Source organism: Rhinichthys klamathensis, unplaced genomic scaffold (genome assembly GCF_029890125.1).
Source record: "Rhinichthys klamathensis goyatoka isolate OS25496 unplaced genomic scaffold, OSU_Roscu_1.1 h1tg000220l_1, whole genome shotgun sequence".
In the NCBI taxonomy this organism is placed as follows: domain Eukaryota; kingdom Metazoa; phylum Chordata; class Actinopteri; order Cypriniformes; family Leuciscidae; genus Rhinichthys; species Rhinichthys klamathensis.
In genome coordinates this window covers 2033267-2058827 of record NW_026606744.1, presented here as the reverse complement: position 1 = coordinate 2058827, position 25561 = coordinate 2033267, and the positions used below count along the sequence as shown (strand labels likewise).

At 37.6% G+C, this 25561-nt stretch overlaps 1 protein-coding gene across 4 annotated transcripts in view; it reads right to left on the bottom strand.

The window, feature by feature from the left end:
* The window catches only part of dlgap2a (discs, large (Drosophila) homolog-associated protein 2a), a 185337-nt gene that overhangs the window by 4066 nt on the left and 155710 nt on the right, over positions 1 to 25561 (bottom strand). For 3 of the 4 annotated variants that reach the window (XM_056264366.1, XM_056264365.1, XM_056264367.1), the window contains 4 exons: positions 23455 to 23523; positions 22641 to 22800; positions 21615 to 21834; positions 16912 to 19335 (listed from right to left, as the gene is read on the bottom strand). In XM_056264366.1, the coding sequence (XP_056120341.1) occupies positions 17393 to 19335; positions 21615 to 21834; positions 22641 to 22800; positions 23455 to 23523 (2392 nt within the window). In that variant the 3' untranslated portion in view covers positions 16912 to 17392. Of the gene's footprint in view, positions 1 to 801; positions 894 to 2281; positions 2737 to 2864; positions 2951 to 7785; positions 8025 to 11410; positions 11561 to 13525; positions 13586 to 16911; positions 19336 to 21614; positions 21835 to 22640; positions 22801 to 23454; positions 23524 to 25561 lie in introns of those variants that run through there. The other variant, XM_056264368.1, reaches the window with a different exon arrangement.

The following is a 25561-nucleotide window of genomic DNA, read 5'->3' as shown; positions in this document are numbered from 1 at the left end:
GATAATAGATTTCTTCATCTTAAATTTGTAACACTTTAGATCACTAGTTGCTTATTAGCATGTATATTACTTGTATATTGGCTGTTTATTAGTACTTATAAAGCACATAATGCCTCATTCTGCATGACCATATTCTACATCCCTTAACCCTACCCCATACCTAAACAACCACTACAACAACTACCTTACTTACTATCAATAATAAGCAGTAATTATACGTTTATTGAGGGAAAACTCCTAGTAAATAGTGGATATGTGTTCCCTAATCTAAAGAGTTATCTTTACTTTTAAGTGGCACAACTAATCTTCCACAGGTTGCACAGCTTTATACTGTGTACAGATTTCAGGGCTGTAAGAGCTTGAAGTCAAGCTGAAGTGTTAGCATTTTTATTTGATGCAATGACTACATTTTTTTATCATTTACTGTTATTTCATAAATCTGTATGTGGCCTAATCAACCACTGTGAGTGTATGCCACTGAATAGAGTATTGTATTCAGCAGGATTTAGGTTGTTTTCTAAAACATCGCTCTACTTTGTATGCCACAGTACTTGGTCATTTATGTTCTCTGCACGCCTGGCTCAGATCAACTGATGTGCTGCTGTGTATCATATCTAATAAATATGACAGCGGAACAAAAGGCAGTCAAGTACACCACAATTACTCCAGCACAGACGACCCCCGTGGAAGTGCAGTGGTGCATCGTGGGAAGGGCTGCCGTGAGTACAAAGCACAGCACAATAACATAAATAGAACACAAACTCATGTACAAATTGGCATATGTGCACTGATGTTACTTACTAGGTTCTGCTGGCAAAGCCAATAAAATTGCTGGAATTTCTGGGACATCAAGAGCTGTGCGCTTCCTACAGCACTCCGGATCTTCCCCAGGACTAATACACAAACAGGGAAAGAGAGATAAATATTTAATAATCATGAGAGCTATTGAAAATCTCACAAATCTATACAGTTAATTAATCGAGTTCATAAAGTGTCTGACTGTACACTCATATACTGGCGAACACATGATCATGCATATGTTTCTGCTAGAAAGCTGAAAATGTGAAATCTGTAAGTATTCATGTAGGCAAAAACTACATGTACACAATTGTTCAAAAGGTAGGGGTCAGTAAGATTTGATAGATAATACTTTTAGATAATACCTTTATTTAGCAGGGATGCATTAAATTGAATAAAACTGACAGTAAAGAAATGTATAGTGTTATATATTTCTATTTCAAATAAATGCTGTTCTTCAGAGTCCTAATTTTTTTTATATCATGGTTTACATAAAAATATTAAGCAGCACAACTGAAATGTTTCTCGAGCACAAAATCAGCATATTAGAATGATTTGAGTAATGATGCTGAAAATTCAGATTTGCCATCAAAGGAATAAATTACATTTTAAACTATATTTAAATAGTTTTTATATGAAAAATATAAATATTATATACATAAAAATATACTTTTTTTTTTTTTTTACCAAATAAGCCAATCTTGGTTGGCATAAGAGACGTCATTCAAAAACATTTAAGAAAAACTGCATTGACTACATTTGGTAGTAACTAAAACTGTATTCAAGTTTAAGTGCTGTAGGTACACAAGAAATAGTTGTTTATGGTGAAATTGTACTTAACACCCAATTAAATGGTCTTCATGGATTTTAAACCAGCTTAATCTAGTTTGTTGGTGTTAGCTGGTCTCGTAGTCTTGGGTACATTTCAGCTGGTCAGCCTGCGAGACCAGTAAGCCGACCAGCCAAACACAAACTGGAAAGCCATGTTAAACCATCTGAGACCAGTAAACCAGCTTTTTCAGCAGGGTCAAAGTACAATGGGAACATGACAGATGCAGTGTGTAGTAATTGTGACTGCCAAGAAGCAAGCTCTTCTTCAAATTCAGTAATCTGAAAGTATGTGAATACTCTCATAAAATCCACAACACAAGTGATTCACACTTTCACACTCATACTCCAATGCATTCTTACACATTGATTTCTGTGCATTGTCTCTCTCAGTCTGTTGTTCAGAGCCTCAGCGCAGCTCTGAGCTCTTTGCCATGGAAACCTGACAGATGTTGACAGAAGTAATTGCTCACATGGCAGCACTCTCAGTGTGAGGCTCTAATAACCTGGAGCTCTGCAAACGTTTCATGGTTAAATGTGACACTTCTTTGGATTCATACCTGACACTTTGAAACCTGAAACCAAACTCTCCACCAAACAAATATTATAATATAAAGATTTAACGGCTCATGAAATCGGAGCTCTGTTAACTCACTTTCCTCTGACATATCGTTCTCTTCCGCCTCTCCCTCCAGCTCTTTACACCACCCCTCCATCTTTTTCGTCTCCGTGTGCAGCAGCTGCATGAACCAGCTTCCGTCCCTCCTGCATGAGGGCGACGCTCTTCCCGAATCCGAAGGTTGGGGCGGCGTCACTGTAACCGCCACAGTGGCAACAGGTTCCCGTGGCGAGGGCTCCAGCCAGGGCTCGGGGCTACGCTGGGGACTCGGAGGCTCCGTGGGGGTGCGGTAGTCCTCACGGTAGCTAAAGAGACCCTGGGTGCGGACGGTCCGTACGGCGCCGTACTGCGTAGGGGTGCTGGGCTCGCTGTGACGCTGAAAACCTCCGCCAAACTGAAGACCTTTATCCTCCATTAAAGGAAAACCCTCCAACTCCAGATCAGCCTGAACGGCGGCTGTGACACTGTTGGACCGCTTAAATCGGCCCTGTCTGTATTAGAGAGAAAGATCTCAAATGACTCAGAGACAACAACATTTCACACTCAGCTAGTACTTCAGCGAATCGCACCTCACAAACCTTTCACACATAGAGATAAAACAGATGTGCTCTGTATTTACCGTCTCTCGTCTTCCACTTGAATCCCAACAGACTGATACTCTCGAGAGCCTTTGCTTTCACACTCAGAATCAGTCGCTGCTTCCACCTACAATGACAAAACAGACCTTTAACTGATGATTATTGACCATGTTCATACTTATAATGCTTCATCACAAATGATTTGATTATCATTACTATTGTATATGTATGGATATGTTGCATCATATTGTTTTTGTTTGTTAACTCCTCAAACTATTATTTCAAAGTTTACATCAAATTTTTAATTCTGTATTTTCAATTTAGTGTCAGACTTTAGCATCCCATTGTATATGCACATGAATGGGGTAGCCACTGATCCTAAAATTGTAAGTTCAGTCAGGAACCAGTGCAACCTGCTCATGCTAAAAAATAACAGCTCAGTGTGATATACCAGCCTGAGTCTATAGCAACTTAGAGATAAAAACTGCACACCCACATAGTTTCAAGTCCAAAAGTAACTCAATAAATAATGCATAATGTGCTATCCAAACATTTCAAAAAGAGTAGGAGAGGCTCATTTTTAAATAATTGTATTCACGGAACGGGAGCTTCGTGCCCTGGATGTGCATCCCACAAATCTCCATCAACTGCAAGATGCTATCCTATCAATATGGGCCAACATTTCTAAAGAATGCTTTCAGCACCTTTTTGAATCAATGCCACGTAGAATTAAGGCAGTTCTGAAGGCGAAAGGGGGTCAAACACAGTGTTAGTATGGTGTTCCTAATAATCCTTTAGGTGAGTGTATATTGACTATGTAAGGATGCATTAAATTGAGACTAAAGACTTTTAACTTGATACAAAAAAATGTCTATTTCAAATAAATGCTGTTCTTTACAACTTTATATTCATAAAAGAATATGAATGTATCATGTTTTTCACAAAAACATTTCACAAAAATATTAAGCAGCACAACTGTGTTCGACACTGATAATAAGAGACGTTTCTTGAGCACCAAATCAGCATATTAGAATGATTTCTGAAGGATCATGTGACACCGAAGCCTTGAGTAATGATGCTGATCAAATGCAGCCTTTGGTGAGCAGAAGAAACACTCTTACCAACCCCAAACATTTGAGCAGTAGTATGTATTATTGATTTTATTTTAAATAATTAAGCAGTTATGATCTGTAGGCAGTTATAATACATTCCTGAGATGGTAAATATGTTTAATTAGCTAAAAAGACATTCTGTAATAACTTGAATAACTGTAATAACGAACTGAAGGTCAATCTTTCAGGTATATCTAAAAAAAGATGTCTGTTGCTTAGAAGTGTCTGTCACTACTAAGAACATCAGACCATCTGAAGAAAGTGTGACTCACACACGCGTTGGAGAAGGGCAGGAAGGGAAGGATGACCTCACAATCAGAGAACAAGATGATTCACATCACAGATCAGACAAATCAGCTGTCCCTGATCTAACGGTCTGACCACTGAGCAGCATGTCAAAAAGCAGGAAGGCTGAGCACAGGAATTCTGTTTGAGTGAGTCAGACTGTCAGGCATGAAAGAACGAGGGCCAGGGTATGAGGTTTTTTCAGACACAATTCACTCCATAAGGATTACGGCTAGGTGAGCAGTGCTTCCCTCCACTGTTTGATAATGTGTGAGGTAGAGCACAAAACTGTATCTTGGACTCAAGCACTCTGGAGTGTCACTTCATTCATTGTGTCACATTTAAACAAATCTCAAAACTGGTGTGGTGAAGGTGCAAAGGGTTGACAGTAACCAGGGGCTTTCAGTGGCAAACTAAAAAATGACAGAAAAGCACCATAAAAGCAGTTCATATTACTCAAGCACTATATTCAAAGTCTTCTGAAGTCATTTGATAACTTTATGTGAGGAAGAAAATGACAAGAAAGCAATTATGGGGCTTCAGGTGACTTGGAATCAGTGTTAAAGGGTTAGTTCACCCAAAAATGAAAATTCGGTCAGTAATTACTCACCCTCATGTTGTTCCAACCCCGTAAGGCTTTCGTTCATCTTCGTTACACAAATTAAGATATTTTTGATCAAATCTGAGAGCTGTCTCACTCCTCCATAGGCTTCTATTGTAATTGAAACTTGCCGGCCCAGAAAGTAAATAAAAACATTGTTAAAATAGTCCAAGTGACTACAGTGGCTCAACCATAAGTTTATCAAGCGACGAGAATACTTTTAGTGCGCAAAACCCCCCAAAAATAACGACTTTATTCAACTATTCGTTTTCTTCTATGTGGGCCTCAGAGTGAGTTCACGTAGTGTAACAGCGCAGCGCTACGTCAGAACGTAGGCTCACTACTATTGGCCAGCATCACACTCATGACCAGCGTTGGCCAATAGTGAGCCTACGTTCTGACGTAGCGTAGTTTAGTGTGGTATTTCTAAATTCTACACCAGTCTATCACGTGTCGTTCAACTAAACAGGTAGTCATACCCCAAAATCACACCATCGGTTGATCAAATTTTACTATGTCAAGTCAAAAGTGCCACAGAGACACTGTGTTTACAGTCTTCGCAGAAATCACCCGATAAATGGCTTACTTAGATTTGTCTCCGTACATTAGGTTAGAATGTCAAATTACACACATCACATTCTCACTTATATGACGTGCAGTTTAATAGAGCATATTGACCAGTTTACTCCCAACATAACCAGGATTCAAGTTTAAAGCTTGGCAAGTGCCATGTTTAATTAAAGATTGGTTTTGGAGAGAAAAAAATGGTAAAATCACTTTATTAGAAAATGCAACATAATGCATGATTAAATCCAGACGTATTAAATCAACTCAAATCAAAGACATGTAAACTAATAAAGTAAATCTGTTGTGACTCTCGAAATCTTTCAATCGCTTTTACCTTAGTAGAAAATTTACCAACATAAGTTTTTAGTTTTGTATTTTAACTATTTTTATGGTGAGAAACAGGCTAAAACCCCTATAAATGTACCTAGTTGTTCTCCAGAACTATGTGGGATATTCCTTGAATTAAGCTGCCAAAACAGCTGTTTTAGTAACAGATTTTGTTTCAATGGCCCTGTCCCAAATAGCACACTTCATGTGCACTTGCGGTCTTGTGAAGTTACAATGGCCGTCGCGTATGCATGTACGTTAAGTCCACAAGACTGTAGGGTGTCCCATTTGTCATTTTAGGTTTCAGAAGGATGCTTTCGAGCGAACCCTTTGCCAATATGCGCCTTCGATATGCACTTTAACAGAGCCCGCGAGCCCCGCAGACTTCGAAAGTGTGGACTCGGAGAAAGATCGCGAGGGCTTAGTGTTCCATTTGGGACAGGGCTATTGAACAACAGAGACTGGCTCATCTTGTGCAATGAGTGACAGAGACTTGTGCTGTATATGCAAGGAAAACAGCTAAATAATTGCAGTCTGGCGGGCAAACATATTTTTTAATAAAAATAATAATGCTAAATTCTGTTTCATGCTTGTAGTTGGAAATAAATATTTATGGACTCAATTCACCCCCATTGGCAGTTAATTGTGCTCCCTCTAAGCATAACCTCTAGGGGGCAGTGTGGACAATGAATGGAGAACAGATGCACCAAAGGGCTGAGAGAGGCAAACCCATTTAACATTATTAGGACATGATCTCAACACAGATATTCACAAGGCAAAGTCAGATAACTGCTGGCGAGAGACATCAAGAGAGAAAGGGAGGGAGGACGAAAGAGATAGAGATGGGGAAATAGGGAGATTAAGAGAAGAAGAGAGAGGGAGAGCCCATTCAGTGAAGCCTGAGTTGAATGTTAATTAATGGATTGCGGTATGATGACTCACAGGAAGCTATTTTTAGCATGACAACACAGACTGGAGGTGTATGGGTTTGTATACACTTCAGTGTTTGGACTTCAAAATAACCTACATTGCTTTGGTTAGGTAAGATTCAGTTTGCATGAGTGCCTGTGGGTTACATTTCTCATTAGTCAGCACATTCAAGAATATTTTGCTCACAACAGACAGACGGGAGCTCAAAACAGCAGAGAAGTGGTAAGAAAAGGCAGCTTTCTATTTAGACCAGTTAAAGCTGAAGTCACTGAGAAGAACTGCAAAAAAGAAACAAACAAAAAACAATGACTGTTTGCAAACAGGTTTTCCAAACACCCTCCATTTCCCATTGGTCAACAAAATGGGGAGCCCCGCCCCCAAAACTCATGCTATTGGTTAAGACAATATTGCTGTTGTCGGGCTGAGAGAAATGTTTCAAGACCCCCTATAGACTTCTCAATGAAATTAACCTATGAATTGCTTACCTGTGGTTGTCTGAATATTAAACAGGGAAAAGATAAAGCTTTTATAATGTATATAATATATAAACACTGTATATATATATGATATATATTTCACTCAAAAATGATAATTCCAATGAAAAATGAAAGTTCCAAACCTGTATGACTTACACCGTGTCTACTCCGGACGTGAGCGGCACATTGCGACGTGACAAAAGACAACAGAACCCATTATAATCAGTGATGTTGTCTACACTGGATGCGATGCAGCGCGACAAATCCCCGACAGTAAACTGATGCCTCGTTCTATTTATGACGTACTCCAAGCACTCATAATACTTCTCATAGGAAGGACAAATGGATTTGAAACAGACCCTTTGTCGTGTCCAGTGTAGACACAGTTTTACTTTCTTCTGTGGAACACAAAAGAAGATATTTTGAAAATGTCTTATTATTTTTGTCTATACAATTAAAGTCAATGGAATTCAGTGTTGTTTTGGACTCCTTTGACGATCAGTGTACTGACAAAAAACAGTTGAAACATTCTTTAAAATATTTTATTTTGTGTTCCACAGCAGAAAGAACATCATACAGATTTGGAATGAATAAATGAGGACAGAATTTAAATTTCTGGATGAACTATTCTTTTAAGTGGTGATGCAGGATCTTCACACTTCACCTGTATTCCTATTGAAGACCTGGGTGTTTTTAGGTACTCTTCCGCCCTGGACACCAGCACAGCTTTATCACAGGTCATTACTGAGCTGTGGCTGTCTGTGGAGGGGTGTCTCTTTCCTGCCATCGCCATGGCAGCCGCTTCCATGGCAATAGTGACGGCCTTGGCGCTGTCCAGACTGTCAGTGGAGTTATAAAGGGCTCGACCCAAACTCAGACTCAACCCATCAGAACCCCAGAGGCCTGTGGGATGAGCATAAAGAGAATATGGTGTTATTTTGAGGACATATAAAGAGACAGTGAGGTTGTGAATGATGCAATATTCAGAATTAAAGGAAAATTCCTTAAAAATTAAAGAAATATATATGTGAAAAAAAATTCTACCTTTATTGTGTATCAACGTGATTTTAGTATGAAGGAAATCGCTTACTAGCCTTTACATTCCCTTTTACAACTTTGTTACCTGGACAACAAGCTTCAGTTTCCCAAAATTAGCCTTTTTGCTTTATATATTACAAATGCCTCACTATAACCAACTATAGCCATGTTTTTTTTTTTTTTTTTTTAAGCAAGGGGTGAGTGGAATTGTTTTGTGTGGTGATCAACATTACACCACAAATGCTGTCGATTGAGCTTAACTTGTATTTCTATCATGGCAACTCTCGGAGAGATTGGCATGGTAATGGTAATGGATATGGTAATGATAATGTATTTGGTCTTGGCGATATAGATCTGCCACACTGCTGCTGCTGCAGAGCAAGTACTGAGACTTGCTACTGCCAATACTTTCACAGAAATGCTGCTGTGTAAGCATGTAAGACATGCTGTAGCTGCACATCTAACATACATGAAATAACCACCGCAGTATGGCAAGCCGTTTTAACTTTTATTCATTTCCAGGATATGAATACTTGATATCAACAATTCAATTTTCACTAGTTAAAATTATAATTATTGATATCAGGAATAATATTTCTACTAGTAACAATGGCAATTTTTGATATCAGGAATTACATTTTCACTAGTAACAATGCTAATTCTTGACATCAACATTTACATTTTCACTAGTTAAAATGATAATTCTTGATATCAACAATTGAATTGCAACTAGTAAAAACTATAATTCTTGATATCTGTAATTGTATTTTCACTAGTGAAATGTCACCATAGGCTAGGCAAGCCGTTTTAACTTTTATTCATTTCCAGGATATGAATACTTGATATCAACAATTACATTTTAGATATCAACAATTACATTTTTTGATATCAACAATTACATTTTTGATATCAACAATTCAATTGTTGATATCAACAATTCAATTCTTGATATCAACAATTGAATTATTCATATCAAAAATGTAATTCTTGATATCAACAATTGTATTTTTACTAGTGAAATGTCACCATAGACTGCCATTCAAAATCAATTGTTGATATCAAGAATTGATTTCTTACTAGTAGAAATATAATTTTTGATATCAATAATTACATTGTTACTAGTAAAAATGCGAATTCCTGATATCAATAATTAAATTATCACTAGTCTAAATGTCTATTCTTGATATCAATAACTGAATTGCTACTAGTAAAAATTTTCATTTTTGATATCTGAAAATGTATTTCTGATATCAATATTATTTCAGATATCTAAAATGGCTTTCTTACTAGTAACAATCACATTCATGATATCAGAAATTAACATTGTCACTAGTGAAAATTGAATTATTGATATCAAAAATGAACATTGTTACTAGTAGCAATTCAATTGTTGATATCAAGAATAGACATTTCAACTAGTGACAATTTAATTCTTGATATCAAAAATAAAGGTTTTTACTAGTAAGAATTGTATTTCTGATATGTGAAATTGGAATTTCAACTAGTAAGAAATCAATTCTTGATATCAAGAATTGATTTTGAATGGCAGCCTATGGTGACATTTCACTAGTGAAAATACAATTACAGATATCAAGAATTATAGTTTTTACTAGTTGCAATTCAATTGTTGATATCAAGAATTATCATTTTAACTAGTGAAAATGTAAATGTTGATGTCAAGAATTAGCATTGTTACTAGTGAAAATGTAATTCCTGATATCAAAAATTGCCATTGTTACTAGTAGAAATATTATTCCTGATATCAATAATTATAATTTTAACTAGTGAAAATGTAATTGTTGATATCAAGTATTCATATCCTGGAAATGAATAAAAGTTAAAACGGCTTGGCTGCCATTCAAAATCAATTCTTGATATCAAGAATTGATTTCTTACTAGTTGAAATTCCAATTTCACATATCAGAAATACAATTCTTACTAGTAAAAACCTTTATTTTTGATATCAAGAATTAAATTGTCACTAGTTGAAATGTCTATTCTTGATATCAACAATTGAATTGCTACTAGTAACAATGTTCATTTTTGATATCAATAATTCAATTTTCACTGGTGACAATGTTAATTTCTGATATCATGAATGTGATTGTTACTAGTAAGAAAGCCATTTTAGATATCTGAAATAATATTGATATCAGAAATACATTTTCAGATATCAAAAATGAACATTTTTACTAGTAGCAATTCAGTTATTGATATCAAGAATAGACATTTAGACTAGTGATAATTTAATTATTGATATCAGGAATTCGCATTTTTACTAGTAACAATGTAATTATTGATATCAAAAATTATATTCCTACTAGTAAGAAATCAATTCTTGATATCACCAATTGATTTTGAATGGCAGTCTATGGTGACATTTCACTAGTGAAAATACAATTGTTGATATCAAGAATTACATTTTTGATATCAATAATTCAATTGTTGATATCAAGAATTGAATTGTTGATATCAAGAATTCAATTGTTGATATCAACAATTGAATTGTTGATATCAAAAATTTAATTGTTGATATCAAAAAATGTAATTGTTGATATCAAAAATGTAATTCTTGATATCAACAATTCATATCCTGGAAATGAATAAAAGTTAAAACGGCTTGCCATACCGCAGCAGATCTATACAGGTGGAGCTGGGGAAGGTGGAGGGTTTCTGAAAGCACGCTGCCGACTTCTAACAGCAAACACTACCAGTATTTGAATGTTGAGCCGCAGCTCATTGGCCACTGATGCAACAGCAACCAATCAGCTGCGCTATGTAGATAACGATGTGATCCCTACTAAATTAGTTAAGGACCTATCAGCCTGCGCCATCTAGAGTTTCATGCCAGGTTGGTATTAAATCTGGACGTTCCCTCATTGTTTGCATAGTCAGAAGTATGGTAAACGCATGTATTATTTAGTTGTTATAATTACAGGGTTGTTATTGTAAACTAAAACTAAAACTATTAAAATTTGTATTCGGGTAACTGAAATAAAGCTTAAATACAATATTACGGTGGGTATTTTAAAATACTTAAACCCCCCCTTGGCAACAAAATTAAATAAATGTAAGTTAAAGTACTAAAATGACTAAAACTGAAATTTAAACAAATTAAAAACTATGTAAGATTTTTATTAAATAAATAGAAAAAATATAAAACCACACAACAAAATTACTAAAAATTAAAATGAAAGCTGATAATAAAAAAATTAAAAGCTAATAAATAATACTACAATAGCACTGTCCACCTCTGGCCAGCTGTCCCTCGTGGTAGGCATCCTGCGTGGACTCTGTGCTGCTCTGCGCTGTGATGGAGATGAGGGGTTTCGAGGTGGAACGAGGGGGCACGGGTGGAGGGGTCCTCTTATAGGTGGGTGTACTGGGTGTATAGGTGACCGCTGTTAGAGGGAGAGGTTTAAAGTCAAATATCTCCTGTACATCAACATGATGGTACCAAATATTCAAGATTGGAGGTAGACCAAATGTAAACCTTTAAGAAACGGCCAACACCATATTAATCGGCAACTATTCTGAGTATTGAACATATTGTAGTACAAAAATCTTTAGCGTTGATAACTCATTCAAAATGAAGAAAATGTGTCATAAATGAGCCTACTGACTTAATTATAGCAAGTTATATATGTACATACGTAACTATAACAAAAACTCCCTCTTCATTAATAAAGGAGAAAAACAATGAGAAATGGCACTCTGATTACTCTTGTGAACAGACTGTGAACCCTGCCATGCGTTCTGATGTGCAAAAGGTTATCCACAAATCTTTTCTGCTCTAATCCACACAGCTGGACCAGGCAGATAAATGGATCTTTGATTTGGATGTGTCCTCTAATTGAGTTTAGTGTTTCGAGGAGAGACTGAAATATGCACAACCGTTCCAAAGTTTGGGGTCAGTATGTTTTTGTTTTTCCTTTTTTTTTTGAAAGAAAGAAAGAAATTCGAAGTTATTCAAAAGTGACAGAAAAGACATTTAAAATGTATTCATCAAAGAATCCTGAACAAAATGTATGAAACCCTGCTAAACCACCTCTCATCAAATCAGCCAGCTTTAAAAACTCACAGAAAGGTCATGTGAACAACTGAATCAGAAAGACTGCTTGAATGAAAGAGAGATAAGGAGAGATTAAAAGAGAAAGATGGATCGTAACAAAGAGGTAGTGGAAGAGAGAGAGAGAGAGAGAGAGAGAGAGAGAGAGAGAGAGAGAGAGAGAGAGAGAGAGAGAGAGAGAGAGAGAGAGAGAGAGAGAGAGAGAGAGAGAGAGAGAGAGAGAGAGAGAGAGAGAGAGAGAGAGAGAGAGAGAGAGAGTTTGAAGGGCCGAGAATGAATGAGAAAGGAGGAGAAGGAGTGAGTGGAGTGATTCAGCACTGGTACAAAAATAGATGTTACAGCCAAACAAATAACGCAACAGGGACTCATAACTCTCTCTGTGCTGCCTGTTTTATCAAATGAGCTAAGAGTGATGACACCGTGCTTTCATTATTAGGAAGAGATAGGAAGGGAGGAAGGGGGAAATGAGAGAGAACGAGTTTGTGAGAGTGCTTCACACTGACTAAACTAGTAATTACAAGGTTGCAAAAGAACAGTGTTGAAGTTAGTGACACTCATCTTGTTTTAAGTTCGATGCACTCAAAAATCATTAGATAGCTGCAAATGGTGAAATTTAGGCAAGGGAGACCTGACCAATCACAATTCAGTATCCAAATAGATGTGAATAAATTAAACCAATCACAATTCTGTATGCAAATGCCACAGCGACATCACTGTCAGTTAGAATATGAATGCTGAACATTCTTTTTTTTTTTAAGCCATCAGTCTGCAATCATTTGTTTTATAATTGCAGCGGGATTCCAGGTGAAAAACTATATTACCCACGATTCTGCAAGAAAATCCACCAGAAATTTTCCACCAATCAGAGAACTGAGACAAACAAATCTTGCCAAAATAATTCTTCATGGAGGTGTGTGGGAACAATCCCAAGAAATATTTTGACTAATTATTTTGGCACCGTGAATGGCATAGTCTATCTTTATGCTCCTAAACTACTAAAATATTTGTATAAACATTTATTGTTTCTTTACATAATCAACATCTTTAAATCAAATGTTTTTATATTTATCCAAGGTTTTACTTTGATTATATCATTCATAATGCTTCATGGGATTATGAAGTCTTTCCCTCATTAAAAATGTATTTTTTAATAAAATTTTTGCTTAAAATTTACGTTTGTATTGCTGTGATGATATACAGTATTTAATTATTTTGATGCAGGTACTTGAACATGAACCCTAGTTGAAGGATGAATATGCTGAGTTCAAGCTAATGTAAAGATGAGTGGTGTCTGTACCTGGTGGCTGTTGGGAAGGACGGTCCACACTGCCTGAAGAAGGGAGATGGAACTGAATTCCTATAAGCAAACATACACATAAGCCTTTTGAAGCCAGACCACAGTCCACACTCGCACACAGACATAAGACACAAACATACAGTACATACAAACATACATACGACATTTTGAGCTCAGTACACATTCATCAAAACTGAATTTTGCATCATGGCATTTGATTTAAACAGAAGTAGTTTACAGTTGGAAAATAAAAATTAATAACAAAAAACCTGATGAAAAGTGATCATCTTCTGAATAATAATAATAATAAAAAAATCTTCCACTGTGTATTTAAGAGACCACATACATCAGACCCAAAACCACTAAAAAAAATAAAAAATAAGTCACTTCAACCTAAACTAAACATCTGTGTTTTAGTCAGAAAGCTAACAATTTTAGAAGTGAAATCATAATGTTGAAACTGAATGCTGCAATCTAATGAAAACTGCATGAGTTCAGTGCTGCTTCCAGAACCTTCTGTTCACTTGTTCTTTTGTGTAATGTCACACTGAATTATTTGCAATGACATCTATAGTGTTACTGCTTGTGGTAATTTGATCAGCTATAAACTTGTCAACCTGTAGGGCCTTCGTTAGGAAATTAATATTATTATTACATCAGATCAAGTAGTATAATAAGGCTTACAAACAAAAGGATGCGTACATGTGAGAACTGAGAAGAGAGAGGTACTGTAGCTTACAACAAAGTGTTTAAAAAAACCCTGGTTCAGAGTCCACTTTGCAACGGCCTAAAACAGTTGATGTTCTGATGTAAAAGTTCTTGTTTTATTATTTAATTAAATGAATAACATTCACTTAGTTACAGATCATCATGATTGCAGACATTTAAGTTGATCTCAGAAAAACCAACAATCAGCTGACAGAGGCGAAGATACAGAGAGATAAAGAGGCTCGTTTTCACATGGTTTTTCAGGCTTCAAGATCTCTGTGGTTAATATTCGAAACCTTAAAGTCCAGATGGTTTCATTCTGAAATTTTGTAGCCATTAAGAAAGAGAAAAAAATCACAGTGGCACAACAATATTGAGGCTGGGTGGTTAAAAGCCCACATTCATGAGCCAGACAAGGCACACAATGCACAAGCAGCCAATGAAATGTGCAGTACCGGGAAACCCCTCCCCCCCAAAGAAACACTGCTTTTACTACACTTAAATAACCCATAAGGCTCTGTCAGGTATTTCCAACCCACTGAAAAGACTTGCAATGACTTAATATAGTGGGGATGGGACCAATGAGCATCTTAATGTGTTTATTTGTTTTGCTACAGTCAGTTTTGTCCTGCACTTTAAGCACCTGTGGGTCTGTTCTAGATATGTATGTAAAACCCACTTTTATTACTTAAGAAATAGCTCTCCAGCACAGCAGAGGGCAATGTGTGGACAATGCTTAAAATAAGGCCTGAGAGCTCCGGTATGAATAAAGGAAGACCTGTTTGCAATGGCTAAATCCCAATACGCATGCTAATTGTACGATATAGTATATGAGATAAAGATTAGTGTCCACCGAATCACAAAATTGCATACTATTTCTAGTGAATGTTCAAAATATGCATCTGTCTGTGCTTTGTAGCTTAATATTTCCCACAACCTCTTGCGCTACACAAGGAAATCGTGGTCGCTGTTTGTAATGACTCTTTGATGCTGTATTAAGACCATTTTATGACCATACTGTATACATAGTTGTGGCATGCGAACTGGGAATTAGCCAAGATTTCCATTCTAACATTGAATATTTACAGATTAAAGATATGTTGCCAGATTTAATTTGTAGGGAAACACATTTAAAGTCTTTATAAGCTTTTAAAACCACCCAATATTTGCACTGTTCTCAAAACTCACTATTAATGTCTGTCATTTGGCTGGCTGACTAACAAAAAAGCAGAGAGCCCTGAAAGTCCAGGTTTTAAATAAATAAATAAACAAGCAAATAAATCTAAACATAATTAGATGCATTAGCTACAACCACTTGATTAAAAAAATACTTTCACTACTACTAATAATGTAAAACTGCTATCTCAACTACATTAACTGCTTCAAGAACTACTTCAGTTTTAGCATGACTCTGTCATACTAATTAGATGTAAACTGTTGCTAATAATTAGAATGCTAATAATTAATCACTGTATCCGGTTTCACAATTTCCTCTGATTGTCAGATACAAGGTCATTGCATTACATTTGTCGATACAAACCAAATCTTAATTGTTAGAGATTGCCAGAGTATTTTCTTTAGTACCCTGATATTCCCTCGCATACATGTACATAATATTCTTAATAATACAAACAGACTGCTGATTTGACATTAATAGCTTCAGTCACCATATCGGCACAAATAAACTGGCATCTTATTTTAAAGATGGGGAGCTCTCATAGCAGTTAATTAGAGCTGCGTGTGTAATGTTATTCATATTTGCAGGAAAGATCACTGGATACAATAGGCTGTACATTTAAAATAATACACGGAATTACTGGGGAATATATTATATGTGGAAATAATAAGGATGCACAGTATTTTGTATCTCATTTATAATAATATGTGTGGATTTGCAAGATTAGCATCGATTTGTAAGAAGTGTGCATGATTAATTTTGTTTAAAAGGTTACAACTAACTGTACAAGTATACCAGTCACCTCAAAGTGCGTGTTTATACCACAGGTCTTCATTCCTTACCCATATGCAATTGTGTGGTCTGCAGATCTATATCCCTTTTTTAAATAAACTTTAAAACAACCCACATGCTCAGTGTATGTTCATGTAATCCCAGCAGATTAACAGAGTTTCAAACATCAGTAACCAAATTCCTTAAATGTAATTAACCTTAAGAAATATCCATTTAATATTAATATCTGATATATTTCCACATATGAATATGCCCAGAAAGAGAATCCAAAAATATCACATTCAACATGTCCTATTTCCCACCAGATCTCTATAAGATTTGAGCAAAAACAAAGAAAAAAAAGAAAAGAAACAGCAGTCACTTCACAGATTTCCGTAACATAGACGTTGTATCTTTGAAAATTTCACAGTACTAATATGTCCTCCACTTTAACAGTGAGACTTTGGCTCTGAAGTAAAATGGAATAAAGGATGCCATCATTCATACCAGAGAAACAACCACTACATTACATTCAGAGAAAAAAAAAGATTAATAAAATCCTTAAAATGTATCCAAGCGATATGCAGTTGTATCAGGTCTTTGGTCGACATCCACTTCATACTCTGTTTTGTTCCATCTGAAAAAGTATTCTCCCAACCCCCCATCCTCTCAGAGCATGACAAAGGACCAAATTTCTGGTTTAACCGGGACCATTTCATACAGAGATCTATTTTACAGTTTACTCTGTATTTCTAAAGTTCATTGGAGAGAGTGTCTTGACTGGAAGTCTTCGTTCTCTGCCAAAAAACAATCACAGTATTTACTAAAATACATTTCAGTCTCTGTAAAGCCAGAGAGTGTCCCTGGAGAGGAGTGAAGTTCAAGGTGACTCGCCAGTTTTGCAGTGTAAATAGGTGCTGAATATCTGGAGTACACTAATGCAGTCCCATTGCTGTCATCAGACATCTTTTAGCTACAACCCCTCTCATGACTTCATTCATGCCTTAATTGTAACAATGTCTTATCCCTTCTACTTTTTCCTTTTAACACTCTCTACTTCGCATTCTCTCTTATGTAATCACACACACATTGGGGAGACAGACCTGTAAACATCTTGCTACATAACCTAACAGTCTTACATTCTGTCTATAAATATTATATATGATTTTCTATTGCACACCCCATGTAGCTTCATGCACTTTTTGGTGATCTCAGAGTGACAGTGACATATAAGACATCACTGAATTGTTTGAGTATTTCTTGTGGTAAATTTCCATACTGGCACTCCGTGACATTGGCTGCCGTCCACGTGCTTTCCGCTGCCATCGAATCCACAGGAAATCCCTACCGGATAGTGAATGAGAAGGGCTGCTTATGGCTGCTGTTCCCTTTGGTGATCCATTATCGCTTGTTTCGCTCTTAGATACGTCTAAAGCTGACTGGAGCTCCAAAAGGGATAAATTGAAGGGGTGCACAGTCGCTGGGTCTATGGTAGCATGTCCAGGTGGATTCAGCTCCTGTGATGTTGGTTCATCCATGCTAGTGACTTCAGGATCAAACGTATCTGACTCAACTGAGCACAGAACGGCAGAGTAGAGAGTCTCAGACTCCAGGTGAGCTGATTCCACAGTGTCTGGGAAATTTATCATCGGGTAAGGAGAATCTACATTCTGGCCATCTTCTTCTTCAGAGTAGGACTCTGGGACGTTAATGGCACTACCTTCAGCAAAAACCATGAATGTTTCCTTTTTGGACCACAAAACAAGAGCCTGAGTGTCTAGTTCATGTACGGCTGGCTTTTGACAAGAAGAAAAATGAGGTTCAGGACTTGCTGGGTTTGATATGTCAGACTCTGTTCGGGATTCAGGCTCTGGAGTGGCAGGTTGGAGATAAATGGTGTCCAGTAGTTCTGGAAAGGGTGGTTCTTGTTCTGTAGACTCACAGGAATATTCATAGACAGTTTCTGGGGTTGGAGGATTTGGTAGAGCCAGATCTACAGGACCTGGGCTTTGAGAGCCAGAAACATTGAGCTCCAGAGATTCTAAACTTGGCCATTTTAAGTCATGAAGATTCATAGAATCTGGGGTCATTGGACTCAGGACAACAGAGTCCAATTCTAGTGATGTGAAGTCCATAGTTTCTTCATCTGTTTGACTCAACAACAATGGTTGCATGGATTCTAGAACTGACTGTTCCTGTGTAGACGTGCTACCAAGGTCCATTGTATATGGACCAGGTTGTTCCGGAGATTGTTGAGAGGGCCGATCAAGAGATTCTTGGGGTGGAGAGCCAGTATCATCCGGATCCAGTTTAGGCCACTGCAAATTGGCCAGGTTCACTAGTTCTACATTTGTGAAGTCTAAAACAATGGATTCCACATGCTCAGGAGTTGATGACTTCGTAAAGCAATACGGTTCTAATACTGGTTCTGGGGGATCTGGAGGAGTCATTGAGTCCGAATCTAGATCAGGCCAACAAAGTGATGCCACATCAATAGGATCTGGAGGGGTAAGATTAGCAAAAGTAGGATCATCAATCTCTGCTAATTCAGAGTTGGGGTCAGTTTGAAAAAATGGTGAAGAGGCCGAGACGTGCAGGACATTTTTATCTGCAGGTTCTGAGGGAGACATGGAAAAAATATTGGGATCAACTGGTGAGGGGCAGTTAACCGCTGCGTCTGCTGTGTTCTGTCGCACCAGTGTCTTGCTTCCTGCCTGGGTGCTGACAGACACTTGAGGAGCAGCTGTCTGGGTTTCCCTTACCCAGCTCGGTGACCAGGTGCTGTAATGTTGCGTAAAGGTGGAAAAGTTCATGTTAAAGGCTCTGAGCTCTGTGCACAGATCCTTTCTGAGATCGGCTAACTCCTTACGCATGGCTGACACATCATCCCTCCACTGCTGGCTGATGGCCAGGGCTAGATCTGCCGTCTCCTGGACACTTGACTGAACAGGGCGCGGCCTGATGGGTGCGCTCGTTTTCAGCGGGGGTAACGAGGGAGACGTGGTGGGTGAGCTATTACCATAAAGGGTGCTGGATTCATCTCCTCTCCCGCGGAGGCCCATATCCCCACAGGCCATGGAGGTTAAGTCTGGCCCCTCGCTGAGTAAATTGTCCTCATTAAGCAAACCCGTGCCCTCCAGCACATCATTTCCCTCTGGAAGAAAAATATAAAAATGCCAGTGTATGTAATGTGCCCAGTGGTGAGGCCAGCTGGGGAATTGTGCTGTTTGCAGGCTCCATTTAGAGTTCAACCAAACATGTGTGAGCCAAAATCAGTTTCAGGCCAGATCAGGGTTAAATCTTTTTTGTGTGAATGATGTTATCACATAGGTCAGATAAAAATGTTAACAGTCCATTGCAGGGATATGGGAATTAATTATTTATTAGAAAAAGAGAAGTATGTACACACTTTAAATGGAAGGGCTTTGTAAAATTGTACAAATTGTTTTGAGGTTTGCTCAGTATGCAACAAACGCAATCTCAACTCCCTGTTTTTAGGTGGCGGGAGCTAGTTATTGTGAGTTATTGTGATCACGCTAGCAAACAGATCCCATTTTGACTCACAGCTCTGTTATTACTCTGCCTTCTCACTCCATACTTTATTTGCATATTCATCTCTCAAAGCACAAAACAGAGAACTGAAGCCTGAGGACACCTGCAGGGGATAATAACAACGGCATCTCATAGAGCATTACCAGGTCCCTCTGACAGAGCAGGTCTGTGCTTTGTGCCTTGAAAGGAGGCAATTGCGAGCAAAAGCTTTTCTTTTCTTTTTTGTGTGTGTGTGTGTGTCTCAACAAAGCAGGTATGAACCCTATTGAACATGAGAGGTCCACTGACCAGGTCTTTACTGGGGGAATCATTGTCTTCAACCGGTACCTCGACACACAAACAGCCAAATTCAAACAAAAAATTTGCTCATTGCTTTATAAATAGTTTAACACATGCAATTTTTGTGATCAGTGATTGTATTCTTTGAAATATTCCTTGCCCAGTCACTGTTGCAAAATATATATGAGACTTACTATAATGGATTTAGTCAAATTAAGCTCAAAATCAAGTGTTTTTAAAGAGATTCCCTTTGTGAGAAAGCCAATATTGCTCGTTATACTGCAAGCATATTTCAGTGAGAAGGCAGTGCAAAAAAAACGCTAGAGCATATTTACTGTATATTTTCTGTCAAAATGTTTTGGCCTTAATTCACAATAACACTTAATTATATTTATTTAGCAGGCCTGTTTCACCACTGACCCTTTAACCGCCTGAAAACTCAAACGCTCAAGCACGGCTTCAGTTGCGGACCCTGTGGGAAAGAGAACTCAAAACTGATACGTTTAAAACCAGCTTCCACAGCCGGAAGAGAAAGTGAGAGAGAGAGAGGTAGAGACTAGGAGATGTGAGAGAGTGAGAAACAGAAAGCCCACAGAGTGACAATCATCCGACTGAGAAACATTTTGGGATCGCAATACACACCACCTCGTGTCTCCATCATTGCTTTTCACCCCCTCCCTGTCTGTTAGCCAAGAGTCAACTGAGGCAGAAAATAGGACAAGGTAGAGATCCAAATTGAAAATCTTGAGAGACAAAACACACAGTGGAAGAATAAAAAAGGTCATATCTTAATTTGGACACAATATTAAAAAAAATTTTTTTTGGATGTTTCACTTTTCACCATTTTATTTTTTTGCCACAATATTTGGGGATTGAATTCAATAGGGTTCATATTCTTATGCTCTGAGGCACACCAGCACTTACCTCTGGGTTTTGAAGCCTTACACAAAACAATCACTCTGCAGTAAGCAGTTCACATGCATGCATGCCATGCTACATGTAAAACGATGCATTCATTCAGAAATAATCATTTGAACAGCTTTTCCACTGATCTGAATCTAATTGGGAAACAACATACTCCTCAATGCTTTCATAGGGTTCAGCATTTATGCGTTTAATAATTAAGTCATGCAAATTTTAAATTCATGAAATTCATGAAATGATTTAATCACTGAGCTAAGAGCTTTTGTTTTTAAACGGACATTTTCTTAATTAAATTGCCTAATCATCGTTTTGAAGGTTACAATTGTATTACCAGAAACTGTATTCATAAAAACTGATTCAGGTATGCCTTAAAGCAGAATCAGACTATGTAAAATCAAGTTACTCATCAGTTGGCCATTAACTTTAATAGGAAATGTGAGTCAAATTGTAAATAGCAAAAAAAAAACCAAAAAACACGTCAATTGTTATACATATATATATATATAGTATTCACAGCTTTTTAACTATTTTTGTATTGTTAAAGGCAAACCTAAGTCACTGAATACAGTAAGTAAGTTATCTGGAATACTGCTACTGCCACAACTCTTGCTTTGAGACAAACACAAGCCGAGACCAGACAAAGGTGTGCATGGTTATCCACAAGGAAAGCCCACTTACCTGTGGTGGACCTGATGGTGGAGGTTACAGTTGATGATGTCATGGAGGGGACGCAGTCATCGTCCTGTGAGAATCCAGCCTGGATGGCTCGCAGGTAACTGTGGCTGCGTGTCCTGAAACAGCCCGGCAAGTCCAAAGCATCCATTGCCTGAGACTCCACCTCGCTGAACACGGATTCACACACTGACTCAAACTGTCCATTAACCTCGGTCTCGCTCACCTGCAGAAACAGAAAAACCAAGTCAATATATCTCAGCATGTTTCTTCTAACCATCCTCCCTTTTTTTTTTTTTTCATCTGGCTGCTTTCTTCCATTTTCATGGCTTTATTTGCAGTTAGGCCTATGTTTATCCCTCAGTCCCAGTGTTCAGTCTAATCTTATCTACACAGGACTGTACAGTACGTGAGATAAAAATTGTGATATTGTCACGGCAGAATCTCTACAGATCAAACATGAAGCCTTCCCGCAGATGACGGAGGAAATGAAATGCTTTCTTTAAATCCGTCCCATTCCTGAGCAATAACTGGTTAGATCGACTTGAAAAATCTGAGATGAGCATCTTTGTGATAAAGCGATATATCTAGTCAAGCTGAACTTGCCTGATAGGATTCTTACTAGCCATCAGATTCCCATTTGGCAATCTCTAAAATCCAAGATTGCCATCAAGTTCCATTAAAAGGGAATTATCCTCTAATGACCACAGCAAGTCACTGATGGTGCTTAGAAATCCAGAGCGAGTGAGCGTGTGTGCAAAATGCGGGTCCGAAGAAATAAAAACCATGTTGTAAGACCTCAAGACAAATCAATACAACCCACATTACTTCACTTTCAGAGAGATTTAGATGTTAGAGGCTGATAAATCTGGCTATTTAGAAACAGACAAACACAATAACACTATATTGTATATAAATGGGAAAATGGGGCCTAAATCCTCTGTAAGTGTTGTGTTTTTCTGCACTGTTGACGAGTATGAAAAACCCTAGATTACTTTAAGCTTTGTGAAGCCGAGCAGATGTGACTCTCACCTGGCTGACTTGGCTGACGCAACTGGCCTGGCTCAGGGTGCTGACCGCTCTCATGTAGCTCTGGTTCCTGGAGCGGAACTTTGGCGAGTTGTAGTTGGGAGACGGTTCCAGTGTGATGCTGGGATGGATTTCCCTAGAGGTCTGAAGATGGTAGCTTTGACTATGCAGTGAGACATGCAGTGAAGATGACAATGAAAGGAAGAGAAGGTAATAAAAAAGAAAGTGAATTATATACTCTATCTATCTATCTATCTATCTATCTATCTATCTATCTATCTATCTATCTATCTATCTATCTATCTATCTATCTATCTATCTATCTATCTATCTATCTATCTAACTATCTATCTATCTATATCTATGTATCTAATAACAACTAAGGATTACTACATTAAGGATCATGTAACAACTTTTACATTATTTATCTATGTCCTTTGAAGCCATCCTCTCTTTCTGATTCAATGCAACTTAAAAATGGCATTTCGATTGGCTGTGCTGAAGCATCCAATCAATGCAGGAAAATTAAGCACAATGCAAATTAGAGGCTACTTAATGAGGCACTGTGCCTGTGCACTCAATACTATCTAGAAAAAATACAACATCACGACTCCCCAAAAGAGAAAGACAGAGGAAAGGAAAAAAGAGTAATCCTATTTCACAAAGGTTCGATTTTATAAAGAGTTATAAAATTAGTTTTGAGTTGTCTTTACTGAATAACTTTTATTTAATGAGTTTTATTTTTCTAAGCATGTATCAAAGTCTACACTACCTTTACAAGTTTTGAGCAGCTAAGTGTGTGTCTGCTCATATTCACCTTAAATCTGCGGTGATATTGGTGAGGTATTTGACCATGTCCCGGCTTGACTTGTCAAAACGGTACGAGCTGTGAACAGAGGTGAAAGACTTTTAAGGGTTGAAAGGAGGATTGAATGACACACCAACAAGTTGATTTTTGTAGAAAATCTAAATGGTGAAAGTAACAGTTAACAAAATAGTTTCAAACTCTGGTTGTGTCTGTCGGAGTTTGGGATTAGTTAAATAATCTTTCCCGCACAATTCACACTGCAGCTATTCCCCTCTAGGAATATAATCACACTTTCTCCCACTTTCTCTCAACTCCAATCTCCTGAGATCTGCAGAAATGTGCACACAAACACATTCCCGTACCCTCAGTGTAGATCGTGGTGACATTTCTGCTGTGAGGTTCTGCTGGGCAAGTAAGAAACAGACCACACAAGCACAGGTCAAATGATTACCATTCAGCTATTGTTTGGTTGCTGGAGAGCCAACAGACAAAACCAAGGCTCATTCGAATCTGAGATCTTAGTAAGAAAAGATGGTTGGAGTGTTTGCTGATGAAGTTACAGAGCGTGAAGAGACTCTTCACGGACGCAGGGATGGATTTGACGCTGCTGTTGGTGATGCTTGAGCTCTGAGCTCTAAAAATCAATACAATCAATGTGTCTCCCTCAGTTTGCACGGTGTGCGTCCTTCTCTGCTGCTACGGGGGACATTTCTAAGGCTCTGCCTCATGCTGTAACTACAACATATTCTGAACCTCCACAGTTAAACTGCAGAGGGCAGATGTTCAGCATGTGTAAGCTCATTTCATTAGTGCGGTATCACGTATTAAGTTATTTTGAATCTTTTTAAAAAAGAAAAGGAAACTAATTTGCCAAACACAATGAACTTTTCTCAATGTTCCCAGCAGGTTGTTAAAAATCTAAGCATATTACAAATATACTGGGAGATTGCAAAGGACTCCAAAACAGTTATGAGTGGGTTGCACTCATTTCATGGTGCCACTTTACAGTGCTGTATTGAACTGATGATCTTAACACTGATTGTTGATGAGCTCCTAAGAATGTCAGTGTATCTCTTCATTTTGCTGAGCTTCTGCTAGCTGTGTGTCGTCAGCACCCTCTTACAGTCTCTCTATATTCTCTGGGGATTTCCAACAGCGGGTCTCGGCCACGCAGAAATAAATGATGCTGTTTTGAGTGATCAGCTTGCATGCACACTAAAAGCTTAGCATGCTTTGAGATGTTGTCACTGCATCATGACACCCCCTGCCCTGCCAAATCTGCACTGTTCCATCAGAAAATACTGCTGTTCTTTCCTTAGTGGAAAATGTAGCATTCGATCTGTTCCAAAACATCGTGAGCCAACCTCCAGCATTTTACTGTTTGAAAGACTGCAAAGTTGTTCTAAAAGGATTGGCCAAAGATATTGCAACATTTTATACCTTTTAAAATGGAAAAACAAAAACAAATTATAAATACAAATTTTATAATTAAAAACATTAAAAAAATAAAGTTAAATCAATGGGCAAATCAAGGCTCCAAAAATACAGAAATATATTGACAGACTCTGTATATTTGTGGAGCCGTGGAATGCCGACTTTATTTTTTTTCCTATTTTTAGTTATTTTTGGCTGAGCACTCACTTTAAGTGATCTGCCAGTGATGTGTGTGCCTCTGTTATGCGTTTACTATAATTAATAACGTAACAGAGACAATATTGGGTAAATATATATAGGGTACAACGGGGCTAAATGCGCACCGGGGTAAAACGCACATTTGACTTTATTCTCTTTTAAACCCAAAACCTCTTTTAAATTCTGCTCAGTACTTTTCTTAACAACCGCTTTTGATTATGCATTTGAAAATTTGTCTGATTCTTGACGCGATCACTGACAGCAATGCAAAGTTGATTGTGCGCTAATTTGATCTAATATTTGATGTTTTTAAAAATGTTTTAAAAAGATTTATGTAACAAATGAGAAGTGATAAAAAATATTGTCTATATTTTGAGACAAAGGTCTTGTTAATGTTTTTTTGTTCAGTTTTGTTCAAGGTAATTAAAGCAACAGTTTTTCAATAATGGAAGAATATGTAAAATGGTATAGTATGGTATTTGGG